General features: G+C 35.9%; 1 protein-coding gene across 2 annotated transcripts in view; it reads left to right on the forward strand.

The window, feature by feature from the left end:
* Positions 1 to 9,720, forward strand: part of LOC145984359 (uncharacterized) — a 41,730-nt gene extending 32,010 nt beyond the window's left edge. For both annotated transcript variants that reach the window (XM_083118014.1, XM_083118016.1), the window contains one exon: positions 7,561 to 9,720. In XM_083118014.1, the coding sequence (XP_082974140.1) occupies positions 7,561 to 8,660 (1,100 nt within the window). In that variant the 3' untranslated portion in view covers positions 8,661 to 9,720. The remainder of the gene's footprint in view (positions 1 to 7,560) is intronic.
* Positions 9,721 to 12,599: the final 2,879 nt, after the last annotated feature.

Genomic DNA, 12,599 nt, shown 5'->3' on the forward strand with positions numbered 1-12,599 from the left:
CGTTGCAAAAATGTCTGCTGATTTAAAGTACTATAGTCAGTATACATTAGGCTGCATCTTTTTCTTAAATTTGAAAACATATAGTGGGGGGGGGGGGAAATAGTCCATAAGGAGAAAAGGTAATTAAACTTGGGAACAAACATTGCAAATCAGATTTCTAATACAGTAGAACCCCGGTTTTATGTTCCCAGATTTTACATTTTCCTGCATTGTACATTCAATTGTGATCACAGCAAAATGTAATAAAATTTTCCCCGTTTTTACATTTTCCCACTCCCCCCCCCCCCCTTGAAAAATGTAAAATCAAGGTTCCACTGTATTTGGATTGATACAATAATACATTGAAAATGTGGGAGCAGCTGCTTGGAGGGGAGAGGGGGTGAGATTTAAGCGTTTGACACCAAAGTGATTTATTCATCTTTGGGGAAGTTGATGCAGTTGATAATTATTGGACATAAGGGAGTTACTAATTTTTTTCCATGAAACTTACTTGTAGTGGTTCTATTAAATATTTAAATAAATAAAGTGATTTAAATGATTTTAATGCAAGATTGTAGTTGTCTATTTAATCTAACAACTCTGGATGACAATTTTGTATCAGATTCTTGAGATTAAGTATTGTTTGTGTAAAATAGGCAGTGTCATTCCCAAGGAGTTAATCAGGCTCTAGATATCCCTACTTTCAAATTTTCGATATTCCTGAACCTGCTACAGCAAGTAGGAGAAGGTAGCACTAAGTCTTGGGGTCTCCTATTGATTTCAATTATTTTCATTAGACTATCCAGAATTTAAAAGCAGAGGAAAATGAAACAATGGAAATAAATATTTTAAAATTTGTTTTTTTCTAACACCTGTAATTTTACATTACATGTTGTTAAAATAACTGATTGTTTTCAGAACGTTTTGCGATCATTATGATTGTAAAATAATAATAATAAAAAAGTAATTGTCCAAAACTGACAGTTAAAGTAACTCTTACAGATAAACATTAACAGAAAAGTGGTTGTGGGTGAGGTAAATTTGTAAACATATTTGCATAGAATTTCCTTGGTAGCCAAAAGCACTAGGTTCCATGTTTGAGTCTTGTCCTTTGTTTGTTGTCCTTCATAAATTTTAATCATCATTCATCTTCATCATCATGATTAGCCAATAATGGCAGAATATCAGTGTAAAATAGGTAATGGAAATAAACAAAAGTTTTGCACACAGGATGTTTCAAAAAAGGAAAGAGGGGGAGGGGGCTATACAGTTTGTAGACATGACCTTCAACCCAGTCAGATAGTGGATTAACTATTTCCTTAAGATACAGTGTCATGTAACACTGAAGATTGGCCAATTACAGGCTTCAAGCCAAGAAGTTCCAACTGAAAATTTGAAAAATAATCTGACTGGCTCTTTTCCCTATCTGCATTGTTAAATCGAAATATCACGAGAAATATGCATCGAACGAAAACATGTTCCATATGAAAGTATAATAGTATTGTGAGGGCAAGTCACCTATGCTACAATGAACCCACCCACCAGTGGTCTGTGAATTGGGCAAGTATCTGTTTGGTGGAGAGAGCAAAGTGTCAAATTAGAAATGTGTCACAGCAGGGGACACTGGAATCTGCAGTATAGAGGGCCATGCCAATGGCAAGCCAGACACAGCGAGCCATAGCATCAGCCCTTGTAGTTTCAGGAGGTGTCAATCCCTGTTTATAGACCCCATTAGAGAATGCGAGCACCTACAGTTAGGGAAAAATCGAAGTTCAATATCGATATCGACAATGCCGATAATATCAATATTGACAATGCTGACAAATCTAAATATTTCAGTTTGAAGTTTCAATTGTAGTGTTATCCAGGAGAATCAGAGAATCATGTTGTTCTTTGGTGGAAGCGAAAAGTCTCATAACACAATGGAGTCTGTAGTTCTTAACCACACTAATCGAGGAACTAAAGCAAGCGAACTTGAATGATGTTTTGCATTCCTTACGTTACGTTAAGTCAAGCACAATGTTTATAATGACACCTATAGCGCTAGCCTCAAGGACAGAACATTTTTGAAGTTGAATGATGACAAACTATTTTGTAATATGATTTTTCTGTCCGATGCATAATTTTAACACTACGGGCATCCAGAAGAAGGCAGAGGCAAATCCCCCCCTCCACCCACCCCAGTTAAGCAGTCTCTCTCATCCCAGCAAAAAAGAAAATCTAGATAAATATTTTTTTCTTAGCCTTAAAGTTTTATAAATGTAATCACCCCAAATACATTCCTGCTGTTCTGCCTCCCCTCTCATAATTCTGGATTCACCACTGTGCACGAACCCTTGGGAAATACAACTATACTCTGAATATTCCTGTGTGCATGATGCATCCAAGTACCAAATAGCTTTACACGGTCACTTTGGATTCACGTAATTTCTATAACGAAATATAGACTTATCTGGAAATACTCAGGTAGACATCCGTTTACTATGGCAGAAGAAAGGGCAGAGTAAAGTAAATTTGGTTGAGGTAAAATTTTCAAATATTCGTACCGAAGCCGCGGTCTCGGCTCAAAGAATCTACGCATGTTCTCATCTCAAGTTATGAATAGTGGTGGATACATCGCAGATCAGTCTCACTCCAGGGGACAAACTCTGTTATAATGATGTATTTATGATTTTTTGTATGGTTTGAATCCGACAGCTCCCTTTAAATAAGCCACTCTTTCTTATTTCATTCACACCATTCCAGTCAACAGCCTCTTTAGAGATGACTTTTTCAATGTCTTTCTGATTCAAATTTGTTTTATTTGATTGTTAGTATCATATTTATTTCTTAAGATATGCACTACCTCTTGACCATAGTTCTGTAAATTTGACTTTTCGGTGTCTGCGGCATTCTTTCGCACCAGTTTTGGTGGATGTACAGTAGGGTGGGCCGTTCTTATAGATGAGAAATTTTTATTTTACAAAATCAGCAAGTAATAGGTGGCAAAAGATGTGGCTAATGACAAGTAATAATTCTGCAAGAAGGTTTTTTATTTTATCTTATATCTTCTGCTCTCTACTCGCCGTCAAAGTTCAGTACTTTTAAAAAATATATTACCATTTTTAACATTTGCAAATAAAAAACAGTTATCGTTTCTGATAGTATAATTAATAAACGAAATATGAAATATCATATTATAACGCACATATATAAGTGGCCACGGTGGCTTAGTCGGTAACGTGTCTACCATGCTAAAGATCCTGAGTTTGATCACCGGCCAGTTCAAATCTGGGAACTTTTCTAAGCGTCGAATGATATGGGTACCTGGGGGAAACCCTGGGGGGTAAAGCTGGTCAGGGGCATGATGCTGATCACATCACCCCCCCCCCCCTCACGACCGGATCAAGAAAGTGTGGGGCGTTACCCCCACACCCCCTATATGCCTTCATGGCATGGTGCTAAGCACAGGGGAGCACTTTACCTTTCTTTTTTTTTTCCATATTATAACACAGTAAAACTAATTATAATCCACTTGCAAAGTTATGGAATAAGATTCCAGACAACTTTTAATTCACTTTTGTGTTCAAAGGAAGGAAGATTTTTTCTTGACTGAATCCTTGCATGAAGGTGCATCCCAAGTTTCCGGGCCTATGACTGCAATTGAAGCCTCTGTAGTAAGCTTAACACACCTCTCAACCACTTGTGTATGGCAGGGAAAGCAAAGAAACTCTAATAATGGTTCATCAGAATGCTCTATAAATGTTTGGAGATTTTCTTCAGTTACGTTATAGAAAATTGGTGGAAATGTGACTTCAACATCAGCCCAGTTAATCAGTTCGATATAATCTGTGGCATTGAAATTCAAATCTGGGTGTACAAATTGCCTTACGTCTATGGCTTTCTTTTGTTTTGCTTTCAGAATTCATCGTAAGGGTAATTCTCTCACAAAACGGCGATCATCAGACAGCATGGTAAGGAGGAGGTTTTCTGGGTGAAGAAAATATGCATTCCGTTGAATTACAGGGTCAATGACTTTTTTTAGGTCCTCATTTAAGTAGTTGTATTGTTCTGAATACATGCTGAGACCCATTTTTGCAAGATGAATGAGTCTTTATATCAAACCACATTGGGGCGTATACTTTTACATTGAATTCAGCAAGGATCTTTAAATTTGTGGAGGGATCTTCACTGCCAATATACAGCTGCAATACACAATTTGCCTTTGTAAGCCATCTCACATGAGAAAGCTTTCCAGGGTGATGATTCGCCAAATTTGGTGGGCAATAGTCAGATGAGACTGCTTGATACACCTCAAATAAATATTGTTGATCCCTACTAAGATCTTCTGGATCCACCTCTAAAGAATTTCCTTTGATAGCACTAAAGTTCGCAACCGGTAGTTGCTCACAATATTCAAATGATTTTCCAATTGCTCCAGAGTATTTGCTAGGTCCTGTAGTATTTCCACCAAGATACTGGAAAGTGTCGCAAAGGCAGCTCATTTGCATGCAGTTGGCAGATAAACCACTGCAAAGGTCATTTGATTTACAGTTCCAAATAGCGAATTGCTCCATTCTTGTGTCCAGTGTTGATCATGGTGCCGTCGCAACCTACAGCACTAAGTTGTTCCAAAGGCAGTTTATTTGCAATAAAAAAATCATATATGCTTTTTGTAATAGACTTTCCAGTGCTGGAAGCTGGTGTGACATGCCCTAGGTAAACCGAATTCGGCTCTTCAATCAAAGAAATATGTTCCTCGGTAATTGTTCTGTGATGGTAGCTATTTTCAATTTTTTCCTGGTAAGGAGTTTTGTCTTTTCTTCCGTCGAAGTAGATACTTTTAACATACTTGGTGGGTGTTATTGTTTTAACGGACTCCCAGTTTTTTTGACGAGCTCTGCAGACTTTATTCTTGTCAATTACATTCGAAATATCTTCTCCTGTCACAATACCAACATCTTGCAAAACCGCCGAAGCAAGTGTGGAAAGTTCTAGTTTGTTCTGACTATACTGTTGATTTTCCTTTGAAGTTGAGGGTTGCAGGATTTCTGGAGAACGATTCTGCTTTAAATTTACTGGTGTATTGGAAGATCTGTTAACTGTTTGAATTTTTTGTTCACAACTTTGAAAGTCCGAATCAAAGCTAACTTTAAATTTTTTTTCTTGCCTTGCCTTTTCCTTCATTTTTTGGTCTTCTAGTCTTTCCATTCTATTACTCTCGGCAACATCTACTGCTCCTATTACCATTTTTCTTGTCAATCTCTGGTCTGTTAAGAAACTTTGTTCCTTGAACTTTTTGAAGCCTTTCACAAGAACAATTGGAAAAGAGAGGACATTTGCAAGCAGCAATATCAAATAAATTATCTTCACAATTATTTTTAAATGTGATTACGTAGTTTTAAATCATAATTTTCGTTATGCTTCCTTTTAGGAAACCTTATAAGTTTTAAGTACTCCTTATGGTACTTATCTAAAAGCTGTATAACATGAGAACGTAACATGATGGGAATTGTCGCTTTCTTCCAGATGTCATCAAGTTTTTGTGCAACTATATTTGATATTTCGTGAAAAGTCTGTTCTTTATTCGAAGACTTATTTTGATCTTTTAACTCATGTCTGATGAAAGAGTAAAACTAAAATGTCTTTTACAGTTGGTAAAACTAAATAATTAAGGTCACTAGGAGGCCCTAAAATAGGACAACTAACTGAACATCTTGTACTAATAAACTTTTGAGCACTCATTTTTATTTGCCTAATAACGTGTAGGTAACTATTCAAACACTATTTTACACCTGCACTGGCCTTGAAACAAATTACAACTGTTTTACGTATCGTCTGTCTATACCTGATTTGGACAAGTCTTTGCCTGCCACTGTGTTTAGCCTGGAAGCAATTTTAGTTGAGGGGGCTGTTCTTCGGTTCAACTTGTTGTAGCATCTTTTGTTGTCTTAGTGAAGGGTGCCTGTAAATATATAAATGTAAAAACAACACTTTTGAGTTTGATATTCTGTGGATAACAAATTTATGTTAGTTGTTACGAATAAATATTTACGTTGTAGTAAATCAGTGTGTGAGAATTTTTCCAAAATGTCAAATTGTACAAGATGCGGTAGAGGGCAAAAGATATTAATCGATTTTTCTAAGATTTTACAGGAAGAATACACGTGCCCATAGGCACATTTTGGCACCTATTATGTTGCAAAATTCCAACTTTCATTTTTTCGGCTCACCCTAATGTACAGTTGTGTATATCACCCAGAAAGGTAGTTTGACTACCCACAAATATGATGACAAGATTATCTGACCGATTGTCGTGTCTTATGCTGTGACCATTGGTGAGAGACTCCTTTTTGTGGACAACAATACTCCCCCCCCCCCCCAAAGAACTTGTTTGGTGGTCAATGTGCTTCAGGAGTAGAGCATCGAGTGTACGTTGTAGCGAGCATGCTCCCCAGATCTAAATCCCACTGAATACATCTGGGATGCACTTGGCAGGCAGGCATACTGCAGTGAGACTGTCACCATCCTCAACTCTTCTGAATCTGGAGATTGCCCTAATTGAGGATGGTAACACTGTTAAGCCTTGTTTCCATGTTAATAAAAGATTAAAATGCCGACCAAGGCAAAATTTATTGTACAAAAAATATACACTAAAAACATAACTTTTCCACCCTCAGAATTTATTGTGAATCTTCGTCTGAAGAAGACCCTGTTACATTTTTAGTGTACATTTTTTATACAATAAATTTTGCCTTGGTCAGGTCAGCATTTTAATGTTTTACTAATTGAGAAGTGGCAAAGAATCCCCAAAGATCTCATTGGTTGCTTCATCAATTCCATGCCAATTCAAACATTATTAATTCTGCGTACGAATTGTTTCATTCTGTATTGTTTTACTGGTTTATAGTTTGTAACTTCATGGTATGTGGAAGAGTGTAAATCTTTCACTGCAGTGTTTTTCATTTCGTAGTATTTGTCTCAAAGTTGGCTACTCTTTGTTGGTGCCAAATTGTATGAATTTAAGACCTAGAATTTTCTCGAGACAGACAAATGTGAAATGCCAAGTGTACATACATTCTTGTAAATATAATTGAGCCTATTATGAAATATTCATGAACAACCTTTGCAGACATGTCACACTTGCTTTATCATCAAGTGAAAGAAGTGCCTGTGTTTCACTCTGGTGTAAATTTCATTTTTGTTTTTTTTTGTGTATAGAAAATCCAGTTGCTATTCAAACAAGAACTTTGAATATTTGTAACAAACTGTTAAGAATATTTTATCATCTTTCTAATAAGTCCAAGATCATCTCTGCAACTTCCAATCTTTCCAGTTGAAAATTAGCCATGTTTGAAAACAAATTTTTGAACAACCCCCATTTTTTATCACAGATTAGTCATACTTCAAACATTTATCTTATCCAAGCTGGTTTTGTTGCAATACAAACCTCTGTTTGCCATTATGAAAAGTTTTGATTGCTACTGTCACTTGCTGCCTGATTTTTTTATGCATATAGTACAATACTAATTTTGAAATGATGTAGTATGTGCTAAAAAGTAATTATTAGACATGACAAAAATGACTGTTATTTCTTTACAGAGACTACTGGACATCACATGTTCCACTCACGGAGAGCAAAACGTAAACTGACATTTGTGTGTGATAACTCGTCTAGTGAGGGGGAAGATGATGACTTTGCTGAGAATCTTGAAACTGATGTTATTAGGCCTGAAGAAAGCACAGCGAAAGCTAAGGGAAGAAAAGGGGTTGAGTTGAAGAAAGAGCTTGAAACTGACTCTGTATGTAGTCCTGGTGCTAGTATGGTGAAACCTATAAAGGAGGAGGTTGCTTCAGATGGTGATTTTCAGGTATTGCCTTGTAGTTTTAAAAGCACTGACCCACATGATCCTGACAATACAAATATGTATGTGGAAAGTAATGACACATGTGCATCATCTGGAAAGGACATAACGGTGAACAGTGTTGATTGTGGTCCTCAGGTTGTTGAAAGTGTTAGCTGTGATTTTTCCCATGCATATCCTTGTACCTCCAGAGAACATGAAAGTCATGTGAAGTCTGAATCACAGAACTTTGAATATACTGTTCTGCACAATACTTCAAGTTCTGACTCTGAACAAGATGTACAAATTGTGTATGAGAATGTTAGGGAAATTCCTGAGAGCTCATTAATACCAATTGTCAGAAAACGTGAGAAGCAGCCAGTGAATATATGTCCAAAACGCAGGCTGAAATATAAAATCATATCCGAGGGAGAATTTTGCACTGTGGTAATAGTATGGAACCCAAACAAAGACAGAGATCCCAGTTTTAGGGCTAGTAATTCAGAGGTACTGAAAGTAAATGAAAACAAGGAAGTTCTTGCCGAGCCAATTCCAGTGAATGCTTGCAATATTTGCAATGACAGGTCTTGTGCTTCACTGCACTTTCGAGTGGAACATTTATTGCATGACCAAGATGCAGTTTCTGTAATGAAAGCATCTGATTTACGAGGCTTCACGAGAATTTTAATTACATACATGGAAGCAACAAATCAGTGTGGCGATAAGCCAATAATTCTCGTGCCAGTTGTACAAGGAGAGAATTTGGTGTTTATTAAATTGGAACAGGAAGATTCAGACGAAACGATTGCTCTGTTACAAAGAGAGAATGTATTGAGGCAGAACTTCAGGGAAATCTAAACTAAAAATGGAAAGAGAATGAAGAGAGAATTTGATTTTGGAACATACCTGTGATAATCTTAAAATTTAATCTAAGTCTGAACTCAGTCAATTTCAAGATAGTTTTTTTTTTTTATGATTATAGCATTGGTTCATTATTATATCAACAAAAATTAGTGTGATCATTACGCTAGATATCCAAAGTTTCAATACATACATATATATTAGTACATGTATGTTGTGTATTCTTTGTTATGTAAATTGTTTTTTTAGTTCACATATTTTGTGTAACTTTTTTTTTAGATATATGAATATTAATCTTTAGTAGATTGGTGGTCGTTTTTTTTTTATGGGACGTTTGAAAAGCATGTGAATGAAAAGTTCCTGTCTGGTAAAGGTTAAATATATTGAAGTTTCATTGTAACATTTTTATAGTGAGTTTTATTTTTCTAATAGAGATTCAGAGTTTTAATCTAAATAATCTTTTTTGATATAAGTAACAATTGGTGCTTTTCAACCAAAAAAATAAGTTGTTATGCAACAACTAATGCCAAATGTTAAAGAATGTTATACTTCGGTAAACTTTTTTATTTGTGTGCACGAAATATTATTTTCTGGTTCTTCATTGGATCTACCTGTATTGTTCTTTATTTGATGTTTGTTGTACTTTAATTAATATGCATGAATATGTGCATTGGTTGCATGATTGCATAAGTTCTATGCATATGTATGAATATTTAATTTGTTTTTTAATGTTGGGATATAATTATGGCTGAGCTGTTACCTATGGCTTAATCTCCAATTTTTTTTTGTACTGACTATCAATCTGTATATGAAAAACATACGTCATAATGGTGAATTTACCTTTTTAAATAACCAATCTGTAAACATGGCAATAGTATATTGGTATCAGCTCTGGCCTAGTCTGATTATTTAAGAACATTCCCATATTTCTGGAAGTTTTGCAAAAGTTTGATGATTTTTTTTTTTTGCATGTGTTGTAGTACAGTCATCTTATGAACACCATGAGTAAAGTAAGCATGTATACGGGTAAATTTTTAATTTTGTATTAGCACGGAAGTTCAGAAATGTTCTGTATTTTTTTTAAATAAAGATGTTCAAGATGATAAAGTTTTGTTTCCATTTATATTTGTGTTTGAGTAAATAATCATATGTGCATTAATTTTTCTGTTGCATAAATCAATAATGCAATTAGAAAAATCATAGTATCACTTACTTATAATTAGGACCCGGATTTATAAGCATAAACAAATACAGGAAAATATGAAAAAAAAAACATTTGTTTATTAGATCTCTTATCTTATTAAAAGCTGTTACAGTATGTAAGGAAGGTCATCCTGAGAATTTCTTGTGTGAAGCTCCTGTCTGTCAGTGAAGAATGATTTGTACAGTGAAAATGTTCTTTCCATGTAGCATGACATCACAGGCACATGTGAAAAATGCCACAGCTCTTCTTCGGTGAATTCCTCTTCAATGTCTGTTTCTTCACCAGAAATATTTTTATAAATTTGACACAGTGTTTTGTAACCGAGATTTTTCAGTAATACCTGACAGCTTGTCGGACACAATTTTAGCAACACCGTAAGTTTCTGAAGACAACGTAACTGAAATTTCATCAATGAGAGAAAGTGAATGTTGCAATGTATTATTTCGAGCTTTCAACTGTGTTATAATATCAGGTAATTTGGAAAAAATATTATGGGTGTACTGTATCTTTCTTTGGATGCCGTTTCTCTCGTGTGGCTATTTAGAAGCATTGATCTCGTCATCCCGATGCCGTCGTGTGATTGAAATATGACAGATTTGGGTAAAATGTGCTATTTTAAACCAAAATCATAAAATAAGCAAGCAAGCATAACAGAAGATTCTGTTTGTCAGTAATTTATGCAACAGTTTTTTTTTGCCATATGAGATACACAGAGTATTTCAAAAGCCACACAACCAATACTTTGAAGATTTGTATCATGAAAACTGGGAGAGGTTACTTTCAGCTACCATCATGAGGATATGAAGGTAACGGAGGCAAAGAATGAACATGCATTGTTGGATGGCATGGCTTGCACCTTCTAATTTCAAAATAATTGTCTTGTTTGTAATTCTTGAAAGTGAATCAGTCAAAAATTAATTTATAGATATAAAAATAGTAATGCAGTACAGGGTGTGAAATCCTGGGGGGGGAAGGGGCTGTGATTTTCCCCTTACAACAAGCAATTAGTTTTGACTTTGAACATAGTTTACTGAGGATAATATCGAAAATACACCCAAAGGACAATATCTGTTTTTGTGAGTGTTGCATTCTCTCTTTTTCTCTCGCTCTCTCTCATTAACAATTGAATGCCAAAATCAATACAGTGGAGCCTCGATTTTACATTTTTCAGGGGACCAAGGTGAAAACTTATAATGTGGGAAAATGTAAAATCCAGGAAAATTTGTAGCATTTTGCTCTATTGAGACCATTAAGATTGGATGTAGGCTATAATGCAGGAAAATTTAAAACAAATGTAAAATCGGGGTTCCACTGTATATCCACAAGTAAGAATGCAAGACATAAAGAGGTATGAAATCCAATTGATTTATATTAATAGAAAGCAAAAACACATACACAATAAAACCATTTCAGCTATTTTGTAATTTACTGACATTTTAAGCAGTGGGCAGAGTTTGAGTCCCATTCTTTGTTGATTGATTTGATTTATTTTACTTTGCTTTTCTGACACTTCTGGCTAATCACGAAGATGAGAATGAGTGATAAAATCGATGAAGGGACACTCACAAAAAAAAACACCCAGGGATTCAATCCTGGAACCCTGGCATCTTAGCATGCTGTGATAGCCACGAAGGTTGGCTGAGTGATCTTTGGGAATGTCCCTTCATCATATCATCACTCATCCTTGTCATGATTAGCCAAAAGTTGCAGAAAAAGGACGCTTAATAACAAAAAGTAAACCATCATTTTCCTTTGGGGGAGGCACACAATTGGGACTTGTAGGCATCATTTCTATTTTATTAATCATGATCCGGACCATGTACTAGTACGTTACTAGTGCATATACAGCTCAAACTATTTCCACCCCTGAAATGTTTAGCTCCTTTTTCTGTTGTTTGACACCACATTTCTATCCCTTGAGTTAATCGTGATGAAGAGGATGAATGATGATGAGATGCAGGCCCGTACCCAGAAATTTTTGATGGGGATGAGATCAGAAAATGTTGAAGAAAGAGGAGATCTGAAATGTTGTGGGTGTTGATTGTATTAGGTTATTTTAAGTCTCCTGTTTGCAAAGTTTGTCTAATCGTGACGATGGTATGTGTGCTGATATGATGAAATTTATGAAGGAACACACTCAAAGAATGTCCAGTCTGGGATTCAAACCTGGGACCACTGGCATCATAGCATGTTGTGCTAATCATTCCGCCATGATGAGCAGAGAAATGCTGTTGCAGTATTAGATGTGACCACCAATGCTGTGGTAGTATTGCAGCTAGTTGTACAATTGTAGAGTTCCAATATTATGGTCCAAAGTAATGAAAACGATTCAACTCACGGATAGCCCCTATGACCCAACAATCAGGAAAGACAGTCACTCCGAGACAAAGGCTGTCGCACAGCATACATCTTAGAGCTTATTGTTTACATTTAATTGTAATTAGTGTTCGTATAGTACAGGGTCATCCATTTGGGATGTCAGAAAAGTATAACGCTGTAGCTTTTATGTTAATGTATCGATGCAATTTGCGGTAATGTACATAGCAAAGATGAGACAATGACTTCCGCGAGACAACGCAGCAGTAGTAGTTCATAGTGCAATCAGCAGATGGCATGTATAGAGGCGGTACGCGCGCGCTCAGTGTTCAGTGTTGATACAGAGTGGAGTCAAGATGGTCGTTACACCACAATAACGTGCTCAGTGTGTCGTGTGGTATGCCAAATTTTCGAGT

Source organism: Lepisma saccharinum, chromosome 2 (genome assembly GCF_977018435.1).
Source record: "Lepisma saccharinum chromosome 2, izLepSacc3.1, whole genome shotgun sequence".
In the NCBI taxonomy this organism is placed as follows: Eukaryota; Metazoa; Arthropoda; class Insecta; order Zygentoma; family Lepismatidae; genus Lepisma; species Lepisma saccharinum.